General features: G+C 44.8%; 1 protein-coding gene across 1 annotated transcript; it reads right to left on the minus strand.

The window, feature by feature from the left end:
- Window positions 1–12,985: 12,985 nt before the first annotated feature.
- Window positions 12,986–23,127, minus strand: LOC142488126 (ubiquitin-conjugating enzyme E2 variant 2-like). The gene is made up of 3 exons (XM_075588498.1): window positions 23,116–23,127; window positions 20,217–20,417; window positions 12,986–14,848 (listed from the first exon to the last, which is right to left on the minus strand). The coding sequence occupies exons 1-3, from the start codon at window positions 23,125–23,127 to the stop codon at window positions 14,702–14,704; spliced, it is 360 nt and encodes a 119-aa protein (XP_075444613.1). The 3' UTR covers window positions 12,986–14,701.
- Between the last annotated feature and the right edge of the window lie 80 nt (window positions 23,128–23,207).

Here is a 23,207-nt window from a genome sequence, read left to right on the forward strand (position 1 = left end):
TGCACATTTCCTGGTTGTCAGTTTCGCATCAAAAGTGCGCTAAAGTCACAGGGTCACGGAGTCCAGTGTGCACGCGATGACGTCACATAGAACTGTGCATATGGGAAATGCCAGTCCCTGAGTGCAGGCCAATAGATCATGATCTGCCCTCAGTGGAGCTCAAAGGCTCAATGTGCGCATGTGAGCCGGACCCGCCCCCGCTGTCAGCAACTACCATGGGGACCAAGGGACAAAAACATTGTACAGTAGCTCAGACTACTGAAATATAGAACAAACCTGATTGAATAAGAAAACTTTATCAATGTGCACTAGAACAAAATGAAATCATAATAAAAACACATATTGTAAGTATATTCATACCTCATCTGACACAGGCACTGGACACAGGAAGGACTGAGTGCTTAAAGTGCAATAATGCAAAAATGTATGTATCAGGGTTCCCCCTGGGCCCCCTTACCTCCGCCACATTGCGGGGACCACCGCAACATGTCGGGATGCTGCGGGGGCGATTGCGTCGCCGGGGGCTCCCGACAGCATCAGCAGCAGGGCGCCGCCATGTTTAAAGTACTCACACATGCGCAGAACAGCTGCAGCGGCCATTACAAGGAGTGGGGAATGGCTGGTATGGCGCTCCGTAGAGCAGGGGCTCCTTAAGGTTGCGAATGAACAGTTGAGAGTAGTGGCAGCCATTACCATGTCGCGCATGCGCAGTACAGATCGCACACACGGCAGCAATGTTAAAGAGGTCCACAAGGGACTGCAACACCCAGCAGCCCTTGGGGCTGCTAGCCATATGACTCACAGCAGCCAATCGCGTGGCAGAGCTTCTCCTGCAGAGATACATTTTACGCGCTGGGGAAGAGCAGATGAGTAGGAGCTGGGACACGGATGGGGGGGGGGGGTGTATATGTGCAGGGAGCAAGTGGCCCCTGCACTAGGCCATAGACCCCTAGGCCCCTACTCATCTTAGGTTGTGCCTGCAGTAGGGAAGGCCCCTTCAGTTAGGGATATTACCCCTTTAGTAGTGTGTAAAGTTCAGGTACACAGCTGCAGTGCTGCGAGACCCTGACAAGTGTGGTCTGGGACCAGACCTACCTCACTACAGATAAGAGACTATCTGTATGGTGAGATCATCCAGAGGAAGACCATCCTATTTGGAAGAGAACACCATCGCTGAGGCTTCGCGCTGGACGCAGACGGATCCTCTTGCTGTTATTCTGCTATACCCGGGTGCAGGAGCTCCGGGCAGGTATACACCAGGTGCACCAACTATACACCTCATCTAGTGGGCAGCGCTGTCTCACACTTGGGTGGGGTTGTGGGACTCTTGGGACACTTGGGTATGGGGTGTGGGTTTATGGCCCTCGGAGGTCAGTGTTATAGAGTGACACTATTGTGATGTTGTTGATGTAATTGTGTTGTACTTATCTTCATATAGTAAACTGTTTAACCATAAACAGGTGTATCTGGTTACTATATGTGGGTTCTGTGTCAGGGATTGTTCTATACTCTAGATCCTGCACAGGTGGAGGCGCTGTTATATTGTGAGTATCATTCCAGGATACACCCCAGGCTCTCAGTGGCGGAGGCTCAGGCCTTCTGTGAGCCTAACAGGTATTGCACGTAGATTTCCCCAAATGGTCCCTATGTATGTATGTATGTCTTTATTTGTATAGCTCCATAAAATGTACATAGCGCTTCACAGTAGTAATACATGTCATATAAATAACAAATATAAATAACAGATCATGGGAATAAGTGCTTCAGACATACTATAAAAGTAACATTAAGGAAGGAGTCCCTGCTCCGAGGAGCTTACAATCTAATTGGTAGGGAGAACGTACAGAGACAGTAGGAGGGAATACTAGTAAGTGCGTCTGCAGGGGGCCAAGCTTTGTGTCATGTGTCCATGATTATCCAGTGCTACTCATATGCTTCTTTAAGCAGATGTGTCTTAAAGGTGGATAGCGAGGGGGCTAGTCGGGTATTGAGGGGAAGGGCATTCCAGAGGTGTGGGGCAGAAAGTGAGAAAGGTTTAAGGCGGGAGAGAGCTTTAGATACAAAGGGGGTAGAAAGAAGACATCCTTGAGAAGAACGCAAGAGTCGTGATGGTGCATAGCGAGAAATTAGGGCTGAGATGTAATGAGGGGCAGAAGAATGTAAAGCTTTAAAAGTGAGTAGTAGAATTGAGTGTGAGATACGCGATTTAATCGGAAGCCAGGAGAGGGATTTCAGCAGGGGAGACGCTGAGACAGATTTAGGAAAGAGTAGAGTGATTCTGGCAGCAGTGTTTAGGATAGATTGTAGGGGAGACAGGTGAGAGGTAGGAAGGCCGGACAGCAGGAGGTTGCAGTAATCGAGACGTGAGAGAATGAGGGCCTGAGTCAGAGTTTTGGCAGTTGAGTAACAGAGGAAAGGGCGTATCTTTGTGATATTGCGCAGGAAAAAGCGACAAGTTTTAGAAACGTTTTGAATATGAGAGGAGAATGAGAGAGAGGAATCAAGTGTGACCCCTAGGCAGCGTGCTTGGGCTACTGGGTGAATGATCGTATTTCCAATAGCAATGTGGAAGGATGTAGTAGGGCCAGGTTTGGGAGGTAGTATAAGGAGCTCTGTTTTTGCCATGTTAAGTTTCAGTCGGCGGATGGCCATCCAGGATGATATTCCAGAGAGGCATTCAGAAACTTTGGTCTGTATAGCAGGTGTAAGGTCAGGGGTTGAAAGGTAAATTTGTGTGTCGTCAGCATAGAGGTGATATTTAAACCCAAAAGATGTGATTAGATCACCTAGAGAGAGTGTGTAGAGAGAAAAGAGAAGGGGTCCCAGGACAGAGCCCTGGGGTACCCCCACAGAGAGATCAATAGAGGAGGAGGAGGTGTTAGCAAAAGAAGGTACGATGGGAGAGGTAAGAGATCCAGGATAAAGCTTTGTTCCGAATACCAAGAGTATGGAGAATGTGAAGGAGAAGAGGGTGGTCCACGGTGTCGAATGCTGCAGAGAGGTCGAGTAATATGAGCAGAGTGTAATGACCTCTGTCTTTGGCAGTGTGGAGGTCGTCAGTTATTTTAGTGAGGGCTGTTTCAGTAGAGTGAGCAGTGCGGAAGCCAGATTGTAGAGGGTCTAGTACAGAATAGGTGTTGAGAAAGTGTAGCAATCGAGAGAATACAAGACGTTCAAGGAGTTTGGAGGCAAAAGGCAGGAGGGAGACAGGTCGATAGTTAGAAGGACAGGTAGGGTCAAGCTTGCTGTTTTTGAGTAATGGTATAACGGTTGCATGCTTGAAGGATGAAGGAAAGGTACCAGAGTAGAGGGAAGAGTTAAAGATCTGTGTGAGCATAGGGATTATAGAAGGAGCAAGAGGTTTTAGGAGATGGGAGGGAATGGGATCAAGAGGGCAAGTGGTAGAGGGAGAAGAGGAGATCAGCAGTGATACATCCTCCTCCGAGATAGCAGAAAAAGAGTCAAGAAAGACAGGAGGAGAGTTAGGAAGCATTGTGGGATGGGAGGAGGCAACAGATGGGATGTTCTGCCGTATGGACTCCCCCTTTTTCTTAAAAAAGTCAGCAAAGTCCTGAGGTGAGATGGAGGAAGAAGAGGAGGCAGCTGAGGGTGGTCTGAGTAGAGAGTCAAAGACAGAAAAGAGACGGCGTGGGTTAGACTTGTGTGTGTTGATTAGTGATGAAAAGTAGGTTTGTTTAGCCTGAAAGAGGGCAGAGTTGAAACAGGATAGCATAAATTTGTAGTGAATGAAGTCTGCGAGCGTATGAGATTTCCTCCAGAGGCGTTCAGAGGAACGAGTGGAGGAACGCAGCATGCGTGTGTGGGAGTTTAGCCAGGGTCTGGGGTTAGAAGGGCGAGGACGGCAGAGAGAAAGTGGGGCATGAAGATCAAGAGAGGAAGATAAGGCAGAGTTGTAGTTCCTGACCAGGTTGTCAGGGTCTGAAGCAGAACTGAGAGAGGAGAGGGAGGAGCGTAAAGTGGAATCAAGAGCTGGGAGGTTAATAGAGCGCAGGTTTCTGCAAAAACGAGGGCGAGATGGAGATGGAGAGAAGCGAGAGAGAGAAAATGAGATGAGGTGATGGTCAGAGAGAGGAAAAGGGGAAATGGAGAAATCAGAGAGAGAGAGAAGTTTTTAGTGAAAACCAGGTCTAAGTAGTGGCCATCCTTGTGGGTGCTGACTGCAGTCCACTGTTGAAGGCCAAAAGAAGAGGTTAGAGAAAGAAAGCGGGAAGCCCAAGGGAGAGAGGGGTCATCAATGTGGCAGTTGAAGTCCCCAAGGAGAAGAACAGGGGAGTCTGAGGAGAGAAAGAAAGAGAGCCAGGATTCAAAGTGAGAGAGAAAGGCAGAAGGGGGATGAGTAGAGGAAGGTGGGCGATAGATGACCGCCACATGGACCGGGAGAGGAGAGAAGATCTGGACTGTGTGAGCCTCGAAGGAGGGAAAAGCAAGAGAGGGGGGAATAGAAACTTTTCTGTAACGGCAGAGAGAGGAGAGCAGGAGCCCCACGCCTCCACCCCTGCCACCAGGGCGTGGAGTGTGGGAGAAGGAAAGGCCACCATAAGAGAGGGCAGCTTCCAGAGCAGAGTCAGACTGAGTGAGCCAGGTCTCAGTTATAGCAAAGAGAAGCAGAGAGTGAGAGAGAAAGAAGTCATGCACAGAGAGGAACTTGTTAGAGAGGGAGCGAGCATTCCAAAGGGCACAGGAGAAAGGGAGAGAGGAGGGAGGGTGGCAGGGGATGGGTATGAGGTTAGAGGGGTTGACACCAGAAGGAGTAGAAGTTGCATGTGGAAGGCGAGGACGAGAGCAAGTAGAAATAAGGCAGGGACCAGGATTGGGAGAGATATCCCCAGAAGCAAGGAGGAGAAGCATGGATAGAAAGAGGATGTGTGAGGATGATTTGTAGGGGTGTGTTTTAGTGCAGGCGGCATAACTGTGTGGTGACAGAGGGCGCAGGTAAGAGAGGAGTTCATGTGAACTGAGAAGTGGTGAAGTAAGGAGAGATGGCGAAATATGAATAGAGTTAGAGACATGATGAGGCTGGTGGAAGGAAGTGCATAATTTGAAAATAAGTGAGGTTACAGTAAATATAAAAAGTAAAGGTGGCATCACAGCAATAGCAATGTGTTGAGATGTGCAGTGTGGGATGATAACCTCCTTTCCAGCGTAGTTCAAATGCAGGAATCAGAAGCAGTAGATTGTGTCCACTTTTTCCACTTCTTTTTGAACTTCCTTTTTAAACTTCCATACTACTTGAAAGATTTCTACTTAAAAGCATTTCTGCTTAAGAGCAAAGGCTAAATTGAACTAAAATTAGCTAAATAGACAGCAGGGTATGAGGATTGCAGGACACACAGACAATTTGAGATGTTTTTACCTGAGAAAAGACAAGACAAGAGATGAGATGAGATGAGATGAGAAGCAGATCAATGGTTCCAACTTCCTTTTTAAACTTCCATACTACTTGAAAGATTTCTACTTAAAAGCATTTCTGCTTAAGAGCAAAGGCTAAATTGAACTAAAATTAGCTAAATAGACAGCAGGGTATGAGGATTGCAGGACACACAGACAATTTGAGATGTTTTTACCTGAGAAAAGACAAGAGATGAGATGAGATGAGAAGCAGATCAATGGTTCCAACTTCCTTTTTAAACTTCCATACTACTTGAAAGATTTCTACTTAAAAGCATTTCTGCTTAAGAGCAAAGGCTAAATTGAACTAAAATTAGCTAAATAGACAGCAGGGTATGAGGATTGCAGGACACACAGACAATTTGAGATGTTTTTACCTGAGAAAAGACAAGAGATGAGATGAGATGAGAAGCAGATCAATGGTTCCAACTTCCTTTTTAAACTTCCATACTACTTGAAAGATTTCTACTTAAAAGCATTTCTGCTTAAGAGCAAAGGCTGCAAGCAGCAATGGCTGTTGTAAGTTTACTTATATACATTTAGAAAGTCACCTGGTTGGTACAACAAATTTAATTAGCACATGTGAGGGATGTTAAACCAAATTGTTTTTCAAAGGTGGGTGTTGTCTTGCACAAGTGTGAAAGATGAATTAAATTAAGGCAATAGGGGGATGATTTCCACACAGACAATTTGAGATGTTTTTACCTAAATTGAACTAAAATTAGCTAAATAGACAGCAGGGTATGAGGATTGCAGGACACACAGACAATTTGAGATGTTTTTATCTGAGAAAAGACAAGAGATGAGATGAGAAGCAGATCAATGGTTCCAACTTCCTTTTTAAACTTCCATACTACTTGAAAGATTTCTACTATCTGCGATTGGGGGGAGGTGGAGTGTGTTATATGTAAATTAAATAGTCATAAACATGCACATATCATTAATCTCGTTATGCAGAACCAAAAATCTTTCATTCTCTTCCGGGGACCCCATATTCAGTTATACATAAGGGAATAGAATTGGCAATTGTGTGTTAGCCTTCATCTAACTCAGGGAAAACCAAGTCCTGTCCTGAAGAGCTTCGAACAGGTCAGGTTGTCAGGATGTCTCTGCTTCAGCACAGGTGGCTCAATCAGTGGCCGTCTTCAACCTGTGCTGAAGTAGGGACAACCTTAAAACCTGAGCTGTTGGTAGCTCTTGAGGATTGGAGTTGGGACTCCTACCCTAACTCTGTATAATTCAAAATATCTCAAACTGTGCAGAATTAACCAAAAGTGATCACAAATCTCCCAGAAGAATGCACATAGAGATGGGCAAAATGGAAGGGGGGGGGGGGGGCGGAGGGTAATTCACCTGGGGTCACATAACTCTTTATACTGCCACTTTTGCACATTTTCATGCGTGTGAACTTTTTCAAAAATGCTAATTTAAGGCGAAAACTGAATATAAAATAGCTAAGCAAACTTTTCACATCACTAGAATGACAATGATTTTTGTGTTTGAGCACTCAGCAAGCCCAGCTCTCCAAGAGCCAGCTCTGTGATTTTTGACTGCTCAATTTCTCATCCAGTGCTTCAGACACCAAAGCTACATAATCTCATAGTGCCTGCAAAATCCTATATATGCAGTTGAGGATCTGGGGGAAAAAATGGATTTCAAGGTTGACAACTATCATGTGAATAGCAGGTTCCCAACATTGTTCTGTATTTTTTTTTTCCCTCCCAAAAACCATTATTCCTTTATTGTCTGTATAATTAACATTTCCATTCTACGATTACCAGGGTGGACATAGAACGAAAAAGCATAACACAGATAATAGTGCAACACTGTATAATAAGATGGTATGTAGAGGAACAAGGAACATCCATTGAAGGTTGAGCTGCATTTGAACACTGGTTGTATATTTCCTTCCCATTTTTCTTTTTATTGTCATTTCACCATTATCACTGTTTTTTTATTGTATGTCATTACACTCCACCTGAAACACCCTCAGGAGCACCTGGTGATTTTCGTGTCCATTCTACGATTACAACTACTACTGAGCCCGTTTGCTCTTCAGGGTAGGAAAGACTTTTTCTAAAGCCTACTTTTATATCTAGCGTTTCTCGCTGTATTATGTCACGGCTATGAAGCATTACATAAAAGGATTGCGCTATACAAATATACATGTGTGCGTTAGAAAGAATGCCACTTCTAGCACGTGACCAGAGTCTAGGATCTCCTGGACTATGAGCGACAGGACTGCGTAGAGGCAAAGATGCTTGCGCACCGAATGGATCTGCTCACTGCCCACGACCTTTGCCATCTGACCCAGGATATAAAAGATGCCCTCTCACACAACTCCCAAACCTTCAAGGGAGTATTGCAGACAGGCGAGTCATGCCCACCTTTCAACGCCAGCTCTCAGAATCAACGAGTGGGTCATAAGCCACTGCAACCTCCTCAGGTTAGGAGGACATTTCCCCGGCATGTTTAAGTGGTATGTCAGGCTGTTCTCCCCCGCGCTCCAGTACACCTGGACTACGCCAGTACTCCTTTCCAACTCAAAACTTTCTGGACTCAGGTAGTTAGCAAGCATTTCACCAACGAGTCGATGTACCATATTTATCTTAGTTGTGCCCAACTGAAGCCATTATTATCCAACTTGAGGGGCCTTCTACTGCTTTTCTGGATGCATTTTTTCCCAACTTTTAGAGGACTCGGTGTCTCAGGGCAAGGAGCCTAGGGATCTGCTTGCCAACCTGCACCTGGCATTGGCAAAACTTGCCATTTTGAAGACCAGAAACTGGCGTTTGGAAGGGGAGGTCCCAATGAACATTATGGTATTGTTCTGAGCACTGGTGCGCTTCCGTACTTGGAGCAGAATACACCCAAAAGAAGGGAGAAATGGAATTCCAGTTTCTCAGATTGCCTGACTGCTAGCTTTCCAGTTTAAAACCCAAATAAAATAGGGTTCTTGTGGTCCCAGGTTATGAGTTTGTGCTACAGTGTACAGGTGAGTACATGACTGGTTCCAAGCAATGTGACTTAGCCAAAGCCCCTCAGCCTTACAGTAGCAATGACAGCACTAAAAGAAATATCTTTTAGAAATATAATTTTATAATATATATATCTATATCTATAGATATATATATATATATATGTAGAGGTATCAGTACCGTGTTAGCCGAGCTTCAATAATCAAAACATAAATAACCAGCACAGATAACATTCCAATAGACACTGTTTATAGCAGGCCTGCACAACTCGTAAAGCGAGAAGGGCCGAACTGCTCCAAGGAAAAAAGAAATTGGGCCGCACGGGTAAAATCATCATCATTATCATCATCATCATCATCATCTCTCCTCCAGCACCTCTCATCATCATCATCATCATCCTCATATATCTCCTCCAGCACCCCTCATCATCATCCTCATATCTCCCCCAGAACCCCTCACTATCAACCTTTGCGATACTCCTCATCTATCTCTCATACCCCCATCTCCCCCTCACCCACACACATAATACTCCCTCTCCACATCAAACACACAATATCCCCCTGCACACCACACACATCCCACCCCCCTGCACCTCACATCCTTCTCCCCCCTGCACCTCACACCACTCTCCCCCCCTGCACCTCACACCACTCTCCCCCCCTGCACCTCACACCACTCTCCCCCCTGCACCTCACACCACTCTCCCCCCCTGCACCTCACACCACTCTCCCCCCCCTGCACCTAACACCACTCTCCCCCCCCCCTGCACCTCACACCACTCTCCCGCCCCTGAACCTCACACCACTCTCCCCCCCCCTGCACCTCACACCACTCTCCCCCCCCTGCACCTCACACCACTCTCCCACCCTGCACCTCACACAACTCTCCCTCCCTGCACCTCACATCACCCCTCTTGCACATCACCCCCCCTCCTGCACAACACATCCCCTGCACCTCCAATCACCCCCCTGCACCTCCAATCACCCCCTGCACCTCCAATCACCCCTGCACCTCCAATCACCCCTGCACCTCCAATCACCCCTGCACCTCCAATCACCCCTGCACCTCCAATCACCCCTGCACCTCACCCCCTGCACCTCACATCACCCCTCCTGCACATCACCCCCCCCCCCTTCCTGCACATCCCATCCCCTGCACCTCACCCCCCTGCACCTCCAATCACCCCCTGCACCTCCAATCACCCCCCTGCACCTCCAATCACCCTCCTGCACCTCCAATCACCCCTGCACCTCCAATCACCCCTGCACCTCACATCACCCCTCCTGCACATCACCTCCCCCCTCCTGCACATCACATCCCCTGCACCTCCAATCACCCCCCTGCACCTCCAATCACCCCCCTGCACCTCCAATCACCCCTGCACCTCCAATCCCCCCTGCACCTCACCCCCTGCACCTCACATCACCCCTCCTGCACATCACATCCCCCCTCCTGCACATCACATCCCCTGCACCTCCAATCACCCCCAATCACCCCCCCTGCACCTCCAATCACCCCCCTGCACCTCCAATCACCCCCTGCACCTCCAATCACCCCTGCACCTCACCCCTGCACCTCACATCACCCCTCCTGCACATCACCCCCCCCCCCTCCTGCACATCACATCCCCTGCACCTCCAATCACCCCCCTGCACCTCCAATCACCCCCCTGCACCTCCAATCACCCCCCTGCACCTCCAATCACCCCCCTGCACCTCCAATCACCCCCTGACCGCCAATCACCCCTGCACCTCACCCCCTGCACCTCACATCACCCCTCCTGCACATCACCCCCCCCTCCTGCACATCACATCCCCTGCACCTCCAATCACCCCCCTGCACCTCCAATCACCCCTCCTGCACATCACCCCCCCTCCTGCACATCACATCCCCTGCACCTCCAATCACCCCCCTGCACCTCCAATCACCCCTGCACCTCCAATCACCCCCTGCACCTCCAATCACCCCTGCACCTCCAATCACCCCCTGCACCTCCAATCACCCCCCTGCACCTCACATCACCCCTGCACCTCACATCACCCCTGCACCTCACATCACCCCTGCACCTCACATCACCCCTGCACCTCACATCACCCCTGCACCTCACATCACCCCTCCTGCACATCACCCCCCCCCTCCTGTACATCACATCCCCTGCACCTCCAATCACCCCCCTGCACCTCCAATCACCCCCCTGCACCACCAATCACCCCTGCACCTCACATCACCCCTGCACCTCACATCACTCCTGCACCTCACATCACCCCCCCTCCTGCACATCACATCCCCTGCACCTCCAATCACCCCCCTGCACCTCCAATCACCCCTGCACCTCCAATCACCCCTGCACCTCCAATCACCCCTGCACCTCACATCACCCCTGCACCTCACATCACTCCTGCACCTCACATCACCCCCCTCCTGCACATCACATCCCCTGCACCTCCAATCACCCCCCTGCACCTCCAATCACCCCTGCACCTCACATCACCCCTGCACCTCACATCACCCCTGCACCTCACATCACCCCCCCCCTCCTGCACATCACATCCCCTGCACCTCCAATCACCCCCCTGCACCTCACATCACCCCTGCACCTCACCTCACCCCTGCACCTCACCTCACCCCTGCACCTCCCCTCACCCCTGCACCTCACCCCCTGCACCTCACATCACCCCTCCTGCACATCACCCCCCCCTCCTGCACATCACCCCCCCTCCTGCACATCACATCCCCTGCACCTCCAATCACCCCCTGCACCTCCAATCACCCCCCTGCACCTCCAATCACCCCCCTGCACCTCCAATCACCCCCCTGCACCTCCAATCACCCCCCTGCACCTCCAATCACCCCCTGCACCTCCAATCACCCCCTGCACCTCCAATCACCCCCCTGCAACTCACCTCACCCCCCTGCACCTCCAATCACCCCCCTGCACCTCCAATCACCCCTGCACCTCACATCACCCCCCTGCACCTCACCTCACCCCCCTGCACATATCCACGTTCGGATCAGGGGGGGGGGGGGGCGGCCGCAGAAGAGCTCAGCTGGCTGTGACTTCCCCCTCCGTCCCACGTTGCGAGCGGGGGGTGGGGGGGAGGGAGCAAGGAGCGGGAGCGGGCCCTGCACATGCGCGCCGGGACCGCGGGGAATCGCTGCCATTTTTTTTTTTCAAAGTTTTTTTTTTTTAAATCTCATCGAGGGCCGCACAGAGAGGCCAGGCGGGCCGCATGTTGTGCAGCCCTGGTTTATAGTCTAGCTTTTGCTTGCTTCATTCATTGTAACATCGCCGGAAGAAGAGATCAGTGTATCTCGAAAGCTCGCACAAATAAAAGCATTTCGTTAGCCACAGAACGGTATCGTCTATTTATTTTTTGATATATATATATATATATATATAATTTTTTTTTTTTTTTTTTTCCTTTGGAGCTGAAACACTATTTTCAGCTCCAGGGAACCAAGTTCTCAATGTACTTACAGTTTGAGGTTCCAGTATTTTCCTCAGAAAATCAAAGAGGCCAGCAAACCACAGGGCAATAGGAAACACAACATATGACATTGCTTCTTCCTATTGGACAATGGCAGCCGCCACACTTAAAGCTGCAGTTCAGTCAATATCCTGCATGTGGTTTTTTTTAATAAATCAGTTCTTTAGTAAGAAAAAATACTTTTAGCATTTTCTGTTGTTAAAAAAACAACTTTGAAAGACCAATTTTCTTGTATTCTATTTTAACGAGCATTTACTAAGGCACTGCCCCTTCATGTCCTGTCACAAGCTCTGGCACACCCCTTTGTCAGCCCTGCCCTCCCTCTAGCACATGTCAGTGCAGGAGTGCTCATGAACAGTGTTCGACAAACCTATACATTTGCTCGCCCCGGGCGAGTGGATTTCACATCGTGGCGAGCTCCTATTGCCCAAGCAGCACACATGTGGCACTAGGTGGCGAGTAGATTTTTTTGCTCGCGAGTAGATTTTTTGGTGATTTGTTGACCACTGCTCATGAATATTCATGAGCTTCCACTGAGTGACAGAAGCAGAAAGAAAAACATATCCCTTCTCTAATGATGTCACCAAATTTCGCCTATCAATACATGGAGAACGAATTGACTGGCAGCTATACAGTTCTTTAGGTAATTAGAGATTGCACACATGAAACGATTGAAGTAAAAAAAAAAAAAAAAAAAAAAAAAAGACTGAACTGCAGCTTTAAGTAACCGGGAAGTGTACCCGCCTCTAAAACTGTACTACTTGCTTAAGAACCAGTGTCTCCAGAGCTGGAAATTTAGCACTGATCAGCTACAGTGGCCTTCTGCTAAAAAATAAATTAAAAAAATTGTACATTTGTCATGATTACCGTTTTAACTAAAGTGGAGTCACATGTCTAATGTAAGAAAAGCTTTTAGATTAGCTCAAAACTAAAATAACTGGTAAGTAGAAATGAATGCACAAGTCACATTTGATAAGTGATTATTAAGTAGTAGTAGTAATAAACTGAACACAGGCTAGCAAATTAACAAACGTGAAAGTCCACAACGCGGTATAAAATAACCATGTTGGATTAATAAGTGTACAGTGCAACAGAAACAACAGCCTCACCCAATGTTTCCACATTTTATTTACATTGTAAGACTAGCTGGAATCTTACAATCACATTATCCATACACAAATGTCCTCTTCATATTCTTCTGTGGCACTAAAAGTTGAATGTATGGTCTATTGGAACAAAGACTGTAAACAAATGTTTGCTGTCTGTTACATGTAACACACACGAGCTGCTTTACAGAAATCCATTCCCCATGTCATAAATACAATGAGCAAAATCCAGGCTGACCACACTTTGACACTACTAGTAGTCAGCATCTACGTCTCTTAAAAAAACAAGATTCAGTATCAGTATCCACTGTACCTGCTACTTTAAACAATGTAATTAAAACAGCATTTCCTTCGCCAAGCAAGATGAATATAGCATTGTTTATATTTCCCAACCTTTGACTAATTGAGTGAAACATACATTAACCCCCTAGCAAACTGAAAGCTTTACATCATGCTTCCATCTTGTGAAAACTGTATTGTAGTTTGAGGCAATTCAAGGCTTTTTGACACTGCCTTGAGAAGAGAAACACTAGAGTGTGCGCAATCTTCTGTTTTGTGACTGAAAACATGTGAGACAAAATGATTCCTATATAGGTGCAAAGACTGAGAGAAGCAGTTCATGCTCTGTTCAACTGCAAGTCCCTGAAAAATGAGCACAATGCATAACAATTAAATCAGTAATGCCAAGCATGTCAGTGTGCCCTGCTTCTCTTTGGCAAAAATATACCATTGAGATATCCCTAGAACTCGTGTTATTATAATAATAAAAAAAAAACACAGGAGTGTCTGCCCTGGCAAAAGGATAACAGGTCATATAAATGACTAGGCTTCGTGGAATCAAGCTCTTGTTAATAGTACAGCTTATGTTCCACTAAACTATTAAATACATTTTTTTTAAATCTATAAATCAGTGTAAAAACAAAAAGTGTTTTTGATATTCAAATATTAGATTAACCCATACAGCGGTGTGGGTGAGAAGCATTTGTAGATCTGTTTGTACAGTAAGAGGGAGTAGGCAGTCGGAGAATCACAGTACTCGATATTGGAGATCCCTGGGTGAGATACCCGTTATGAATCATATTGTACAAGACTGTCTGAAGGGCTGGGGATGAGCAAGTTATATAGGGCAGCAAAACTGGCAATTGGAGTCAGTATTAAAACATTCTACAGGCCTCTGTTACTACAGACCCAAGTCTCGACACATTTAGTCTGTAATAACAGATGTTTTTCGATTGCAAATTCCAGAACATGAACTGCTGCTCTTTAGAAATACCCAGTATGTGTGTATCCCAATGATCTGCGTTGTGAACTTCAAATCAACATTATAATAATACGAATAGAAATTGCTTGTTTGCAACCCCTTCACCCCTGACTTTTTTTTTAACTTGGTACTCTGCATAGGGTTGGGGGGGGGGGGGGGGGGCGGGAAAGAGAGGGGGAGGGGGAGAAAGAGGGGGCAGGGCTGCAGTGAGGCTTGGACATAGTCAGCAACTCTTGTTGCATACTGTAGCCATGATCAATAGCCACGCAGGAAATCTTCAAAACTGGTAGACGTCCAGGCCTGTAATCATGCATCATGTGCAAATTGTGCCACAACTGGGCTTGTCAGGGTTGAAAGGGTTAACCCTTTCAGAGCTGGAGAGGCATGCAACGCTAAACATTGCAAGCCCCTCCAACCCTTAAAAAGGGGTTAAGGAAGAAGTTTGGAAATCATCCCACATTAATTGTTGTACGATTGTCCTTCGGGAGGTTGCGGGAGCTTCATATTTTCTTTGGACATCATCAGGCGTCGAAGTTCTTGAAGTAGAACTTTAATGCTGTAAGAAGTCTGCCACTTCGCTAAGACTGGTATGTTCCGTATATCCACCTACAAAGAAAAAAGAGGGACGTTTTAAAGGCAGGGAACAATTAGATCAGCTTCAAAGCATGCAAAGTCCATAGGAATTAAATAAACACTCCAACAATATTATTTAGAGATTCAGAAAATATGATATGTAGTTAAATTTACATTGTATTTCTTCAGTTATGTGAAGGTATAATGCCCCCAAACATATGAGCAAAAAAAAAAACTTTAGAAGTACACACATTTTTTTGTTTCATTTTTTCCTCCTATTAAAAAAGGAGAAGGGCAATCACTGTATTACTACATTGTTTCCACCCCCAAACAGATTTAATACAAATCACTGTGTAAAGCAGGGGTAGCCAACCTCCGCCCAAGGGCCACATGCGGCTAGTTAGTGCTTCATGTGTGACCCCGGTGTCAGATTACACCCGGCATCAGTGTATAGTGCCATCAGGTTATGTCCTGTGTCCGCGTGTAGTGCCACTGGCTACAGTACATACTCTGTCACGTTACACGCCGCACTATACACCGACACGGTCAGATGATGTGCTGTCAGTGTATACAGGTATTCTTTTTTTTTTTTTCATTGTGGCCTTTCGAGAGTTGGAGCCTGAATTTACCTGCCTCAGTCAGGTTGGCCACCCCTAGAGTAAAGCACGAAGAGGGCGCGTTTCAAATGTTGTATGATTTGAAGGCATACAAAATAGTATTTATCAGTTACACTTTTTTTTGATAAGTTTGTGAAATCTTTCAATAATTTTTCATTGGAGAAATAGTTTACATATGTTGATTCTTGGTACAGATGTCTATTAAAAAAAAAAACAAAAAAAACAGCTATTACACAGGCCCAAATTGGATATTTTTTCAGTTTCAAAACGTTAAGGAATATGTATTATGTAAACTGACAAATGTTACGCTATTAAACAAGTTACATAACCAACTTGCTTTAGTAAACTACTAGGATATTACAAACAACTTGTGTACTTTATACTAATAGAACCGTTACACACAGTGATCATAATGCACAAATACATCAATGAAGAATTTTCATGTTGACACATTAAATGCATCACATGCTGCAATAATCCCATATGTCATTATTTCTATAGCGCCATTAAATGTACATAGCGCCTCACAGCAGTAATACACGTGACAATCCTATAAATAACAAATAATACAAACAACAGATCATGGGAATAGGTGCTTCAGACATAAAAGTAACATTTAGGAAGAGGAATCCCTGCTCCGAGGAGCTAACAAACTAATTGGTAGGTAGAAAGAACGTACAAAGACAGCAGGAGAGCATTCTGGTAAGTGCGTCTGCAGGGGGCCAAGCTTTAAATCATGTATAGTATTATCCACGGTGCTACTCGTATGCTTCTTTAAGCAAGTGTGTCTTAAGGTGCGTCTTAAAAAAGGTGGATAGAGGGGGTGTCAGGTATCGAGGGGAAGGGCATTCCAGAGGTGTGGGGCAGTCAGTGAGAAAGGTTTAAGGCGGGAGAGGGCTTCAGATACAAAGGGGGTCGAGAGAGAAGACATCCTTGAGCAGAACGCAAGTCAGGATGGTGCATAGCAAGAAATTAGGGCTGAGATGTAAAGAGGAGCAGAAGAGTGTAAAGCTTTAAATGTGAGGAGAATTGAGTGTGTGATATGGGATTTGATAGGAAACCAGGAGAGTGATTTCAGCAGGGGAGACGCCGAGACAGATTTAGGAAAGAGTAGAGTGATTCTGGCAGCAGCGTTAAGGATAGATTGTAGGGGAGACAGGCGAGAGGCAAGAAGGCTGGACAGCAGGAAGTTACAGTAATCAAGACGGGAGAGAATGAGGGCCTGAGTCGGAGTTTTAGCAGTCGAGCAAGAGGAAAGGGCGTATCTTCTTAATATCCCGGAGGAAAAAGTGACAGGTTTTAGAAACGTTTTGAATGTGAGAGGAGTAGAGTGTGACCCCTAGGCAGCGTGCTTGGGCTACTGGGTGTAAGATAGTAGTTCCAACAGTAATGTGGAAGGAGGTAGTAGGGCCAGGTTTGGGAGGAAGTATGAGGAGCTCTGTTTTAGCCATGTTTAAGTCGACGGAGGGCCATCCAGGACGATATTGCAGAGAGACATTCAGAAACTTTGGTCTGTACAGCAGGTGTAAGGTCAGGGGTTGAAAAGTAAATTTGTGTGTCATCAGCATAGAGGTGATATTTAAACCCAAGAGATGTGATTAGGTCACCTAGAGAGAGTGTGAGAAGAGGAGAGGTCCCAGGACAGAGCCCTGGGGTACCCCCACAGATAGATCGATATTAAAGCATTGCACTCACAGGTTCTTTTAACAGTGTGGTAAGAAAGCAGGGGCATGTACTGTAGGGCAAGCTATGGGACTTGTGTGTCGCACATACAATTTGTATTTCCGGTTCATGTAATAGTTAGTAAAGCCATCACATGACTCTGGATCCCTCACACCTGGATTAAACAGAACAGAAAGTGCACCTCTTCCATTCTGATCGCTTCTGTAGTTCTTAAAAAAAAAAAAAAAAAAGCTGTGGTAGTGCACACCTGCTGATAAGGCCCAAACCATGCTGTTCCAACAACATTAAGGTAGTTTAGTGCATGGTCTTTTGTGGTTCCAGGAAGAGGTTACATTTAAAAAAATTTAAAAAAAAGTAACCGACACCGTGGTGAGGATTCTGGGAGAGATCGCCAAGCCGAACGGAATGCGGTATTTTGTTAATGCCTTCCGTTTACCGCAAATCTCTAATATTTTTGGTACTCTTGCGCACTTGATATGTGGAGGCATGCATCCTTTTAATTTATTGAAAATAACCAATCCTTGGGCTCGACTTCTTGAATTACGTTGTTCAAGGTTTCTCTTCAGAGGAAATTGGATTTCAGATCTAAAACCAATTCTGCATAGGCTCTTATACAAATTTCAGTTGTAATTGGGGACACAAAAAAAAAAAATAAAGTGTTACTTTGTCGCTCTCTCAAACATTTGTTGTGAGCCAAAGACCTTCCTAGTCGTCGGATTTTACTTCTCTATAAGGCATTCGGTCTTGCTGAGGCATAAAGAATTTTTGCAATCCAGGTTTGGGACCATGATCGCTTCGGGGTCCGTTTATCCAAAATCTAAGAGACCTTATCCATCATCCAGGATAGGAGTAGAAATCTGGTCATTGGGCCCCTGGCCGCAGACTTAAGCACTCTTCGCTTCGAGCACCGACTTGCTAGAAGCCACACATTTATTGCAGGCTGCCGCACGTATCATGGTTTATTGTAAGTCGCTGCAAATATCCTGGCTTTCTTAGCCACCTTACTGTTACTGACCCCAGGAGGAACTGCATCAAAGATAGAGCATATAAAAACAATAAATCACTCCATTTGCAGTCACTTTTATACTACAATCATTTTACTATTTAGGGACTCGCATAAAAGTTTTGGGCAGCGACCCGTTGCTTTATTCAGCTTCTATAATCATTCTGTGTGAAACAGCAATCTCCTTAGGCTGCACAAAAGCTTCAGGAAAAATCAGGCACCATTATATAGTATTGCCCCTTTAATAACTATGGTTGGGTCTGCATGGTGACATCAGAGCCGCTTTAAGAGGGATTGTGTTTCTTACCCCAGCCATTCGTTACAGACTGCCTGCGCTCAGACACGCTTCTGCAGCCGGTCGCAAGGCCTCCGGCTGTCTGTTCCAGTGTCCTTCAACTGGAGCTTCAGGGGGTAGAGGTCAACAACCCCCTAGATTAAACTGCATCAACAGCCCAGGCAAGTCCCGATTTAGAAAAAACAACAAACACTACTGCTATGATGTACTACAGGAAAGAGACTGCCTCTGCAGGGAAAGGGAGGGGTTTATATACCAGGTCACTGCAGAAGAGTTTCCCGTCGTACCTGTGACGATCAGGGGTAATCTGGCCTGTAATAAAAGGGGTTATACCCGGCTAGTTACCCCTAATTTGTGTGGGAAGAGAAAGGGATAATGTACTATGTATGTGTATTCCAAAGCACTTTTATTCCCTGTGAATTCAATTCCCAAGTCTAGTTAAGCAGGCAAATGAGGTGAAGTGTTTTGTGATCTATGGGTAAGCACTGTGATGTAATTTGGGAGTCAGCCCTGCAAAGTGTTCAGGGGATTATGTGACTGTATGTACTAATTTCTCAGATAGCAGACTTGTAATGGTATTTGCATGTGAGTACATTTGTATGGAGGGGCCTCTGATTTAATCAGGTTAGGTTCCTGCAGATAAATGTGCACTGAGGACGAGCTGGGAGCTTTGGGAGTCCCTGACTTCCAAGGGCATCCCAGTGGCTTTGTTGCCAAGGTATCTGGAGATATTCAGGACTATCAAGCTGCAGAGTCATAAGGAGTGGGGATGGGCCAGACAACATTAAGTATCTGCCTTCGACCCCTCCTATGGGTTAGACAATGCCCAGCCATTCAGTCCTAGACTTGGTGTTGCCAGGGGGGGGGGGGGGGAGAGGGGGGCACTCCTGCTTCCTCCCAGAGTTCCTTGCCTGTTTGTGATGGGAATTCAAACCCTATAAAGAGGCAGGTTGCCTCAAACCCAGGGTGGTAGAGGGTTCGCTGTTCGTTGTTGGTGGTTAGTGACTCTAATCCAGCAAGGGAGAATAGTGTCATTCTTGGATACTTCACTGTTATTTTACTGTAAGTGTTATTTTCAAGTGTCATTTGTGTTACAGTGTTGTGTTTGCCCGAAAGGGAATAAATCTTCAGTTTATTTTATCATTTTGTCCTGTTCAATCAGTGCCCAGCATATTCGGCGTGAATTAGGTCTGGTCTACCGTGACAATACCTATGCGGCGGGAGGAGCTAACCCCAATTGGTACCCACTGCCACATGGGGGAACAGGAAACCGTATTTACACAGCAGAAGAGTTACGCCACTGGAATTCTAAATAAAATGACAGGAAGGAACCATATTTGGTATGTCATTTTTATACTGGAGATGGAAGTGCCTTAAGATTCATTCCCAACGCCTCTGGCTTGATTTTTTTGAGTTTCAAAGTAGTAGGATAACCAAAACACTCCTGCATCCTTAATGTTTAAGAACCAGTGATCAATATTATTTAGTACCTTTAAAGAACCTCATTGCAATCCATATAGTACAAAGCAAAGCTGGGCACTCCACATGATATTTATTGAGCCGAGACTTTCCAACAATTTGGCTCTAAACCGACAGCTTTTTTCAAGGCCAAGCAGCCAAAATATTAGAATGTCTTGGCTCAATAAATGTGTTGATAAAGACTTTGTTTTTCCTAGAACAGCTCAGACTGGAGACAATAACTTGACTGCATGAGGGACTGAACGCAACACTCAAAGTCTGGATTATATCATTTCCTTATTAATCGTTACTGTTAGCCTTAGACATTTTTTTTTTTTTACTTACCACACCATTGGAATTATTTATTCCACTCATATTCATTTTTGTTACAAATCTAACTATTGGAGGAGCGTCTGGGTATTTAGGTCCACATTCTATTTTCAAGCTGTATATTCTATTTTCATAATTTGTCTGAAAAAAAAAAAAAAATAAGGATGGAGAATTTATTTTAATACAATATTGCAATACATATTTGCTACAGTAGTCCTAGAGTATAAAGCACATTTCTGTCAAAATCATGCATCTTAAAATTCACATGTCCAATAAGTGTACAAACTTCACACTATATTAAAAGAAAAAAACGTGGCATCTTATGGTTCTTTTTTTCTATAAAATCAGTTCTGTATTAGATAAGTGACTGTTGTTTTTATTCAACTCAATGCGTATTAAAGCAGCAGTTCAAGCAATATCCTACGTGTTTATTTTTTTTTAATAAATCAGTTTTGTACTATGAGAAGATACTTGTAACATAATAAAAAAAAAACTGTGGTGTCACTTCTCAGATGTGCTCTAGAGCCGCACGTATAAAAACAATACAATAGCAAAAAGATTACGCCAAACATTTGTTTATGCAAACTATACAATCAATGTTTTACTGTACTAGTTCAGGTTAAGCAAGTACAGCAGCAATGTGGGCAGGGCACAGACCCAGTCACTTAAAGGGTGGGATCTGGAGCGCGATTGCAAGAGCCATTTAAATGGGTGTTTTGTAGTGTATTGTACCAATGTCAGAGAACTAGAAGTGTTAAATACATGTATGGATCATTGGGTAACAAGCGGGCAAATTAAGTGTACTTAATTTTTTTTTTTTACTAAAGATTTTTTTTTTGTTTTGTTTAACAATTTACAAAAACTGAAATAGGGTGGGAAGAGGAAGGGTACAGAAAAGAAACAGTTGGGAAGAGGGCAGGAAAAGCAAATTAGGATATCAACTTAAAAAAACAAAAAACACCACGACAGGAGTGTAAATCTATTATGTTTGATTAGAGCGTATACAGATGGCGTTCAAAGAATGGTTTAAAGCAATGGTGGGCATTTGGCCCTTGAGTGTCACCTGCAGCCCCACACCAGTTCCTGTTCTCCATTTCTCACCAGTGCAAAGTTGTTGCTGACATGGATCGCAACGTCTCTCAGTTTTTAAACCGCTTAATGACTGATAAATACTGGCCCACTCCTTTCCTGTGCTAATCACTCAGTGTAAGAAGAGGAGCGAGACAGTATTCACCAGCACTCCTACCCATACCTTAAACGTGTGAATAAAATATACGTGACTTGGTTAACTGGCCTGGGGTGCACTAGTGGAACATACATTTAAAAAAATACGGTTTAATACAAGGCACTTATAGGCTCTTGATTAAAAGGGGCAAAAAGATTTGTTTTATGCCCTTGCGAGACATGTATCAAGATGTCCGAAACATCAATGTATGTTATAAGAGAAAAAAAACAAATCTTTTGGCCATTTTAAGAGTCTGTGAGTGCCTTGTATTCATTCCACAGTTGAATATATAATGTACGGCCCTTTTGGGCACTTAAAGGGCCCCACATGTGGCCTTGGTAGAACACGTTACCTACCACTGGTAAACAACCAAGGGTTATTATTATTATTATTATGTACAAGTTCTAACCCATTGCCATAATATTCTAAAATATGGTCATAAATCTCTGTAGATGTAATCAGAAATCTGTAGGTTGCCAAATCTTTATGCCATTTGTTGGCATTGATGGATAGAGGGGACTATGATGGGCATCATGACTGAACCCGACCAGTCCCAGAGTAAGCGACCATATTGCATGCTTCAGCCAACAATACGTTGTACATATGACAGTGTGGACACGAACCTCTATCAAAAGAAAACACACTAACGGAGCTCTGCTTAACATGCTTACCTTACAGCAGCACTGACTTTCCCCGTGTTACTTGAATTGGATGGGTACCCCTAGCCGATACAAAACAGCACTATACCCACCGCTGACACCAACAGAAAGCCTCGTCATCTCCAATAATTACAACTCTGTTGGCACCAGGAGCCATAGTGTGATAAACGGGTAAGTGTATTTGGCTTGACAACACCCCATGAACATCTCGGGGGAAAAACAACCCGGCTTCGAGTTTAAAGAAAAAGAAAAGCGAAGATTGGCGCTTTCTGACTGAGGAATGGTCTGCGTACAAGTTACTTGCCCAACACATGTTATGAGGACAATATTGCAACTAAAGGATTTCTGATACCAAGTCAGATGTCATCAAGATCTGCTTTCCATGTTACTAATAATAGTCTTGTGAAAGAGGAAAAAAAAAAAGTCACTCAGAAATAAAAGTTCAACCCCATGACCTGTCACTATATAGTGGCATAGGGTTTGCCATTCGATAACATTGACAGAATGTCAATTTCATTTATACAATTCTTAGATTAAAATACGTTAGAAGGACACAAAATATAAGAACTAAATGTTAACATATCTGGTGGAGAGAAAAGACAGAGAAAGGGTTCCTTTACTGCGGTACATAAAATCCAGAGAATTATTTAGTTACTATAACCATTACTTTTAATGCATTCTAATAACAGAAGTATCAAGCATAACCTAAAATAAAAATCACTTATCTTATTCACATAATAAATGCAGTAGATAAGAGATTCTTACTATCGAGTGCAGTACATACCCTTTACTCTATATTAAGTGGCTTTATCTTTTCTCAATTATTCTCGATACTTCTGTTTATTAGAATACTGTACATTAAATGTAATTTTTTACAGAAACTAAACCATTCTCTGGGGTTTCTGTACAGAGTGCAGCAGAAAAGGAACACTCGTTCTTCATTCCCTCTCAAATTGCCCCTCGTTACACCCACCTCTCGGATAAACAAATATACACAGACATGAGCAGGATTTTGTCAGATGGTGTTTACCTCGTTTGCCATATCATATGCGTAGTTTACATTATTTCATTGTACTCAGCCATTTTAAAAAAGCTGCATAATGTCAAAGCTGAAGACAGTTA

Source organism: Ascaphus truei, chromosome 2, assembly GCF_040206685.1.
Source record: "Ascaphus truei isolate aAscTru1 chromosome 2, aAscTru1.hap1, whole genome shotgun sequence".
In the NCBI taxonomy this organism is placed as follows: Eukaryota; Metazoa; Chordata; class Amphibia; order Anura; family Ascaphidae; genus Ascaphus; species Ascaphus truei.

What these genes read in the sequence shown, in the direction of transcription:
- LOC142488126 (XM_075588498.1), bottom strand. An exon ending in TAAATAATTCCAATGGTGTG is followed by an intron (nt 14,849 to 20,216) that starts GTAAGTAAAAAA and finishes TTTTCTTTGTAG; the next exon opens with GTGGATATACGGAACATACC.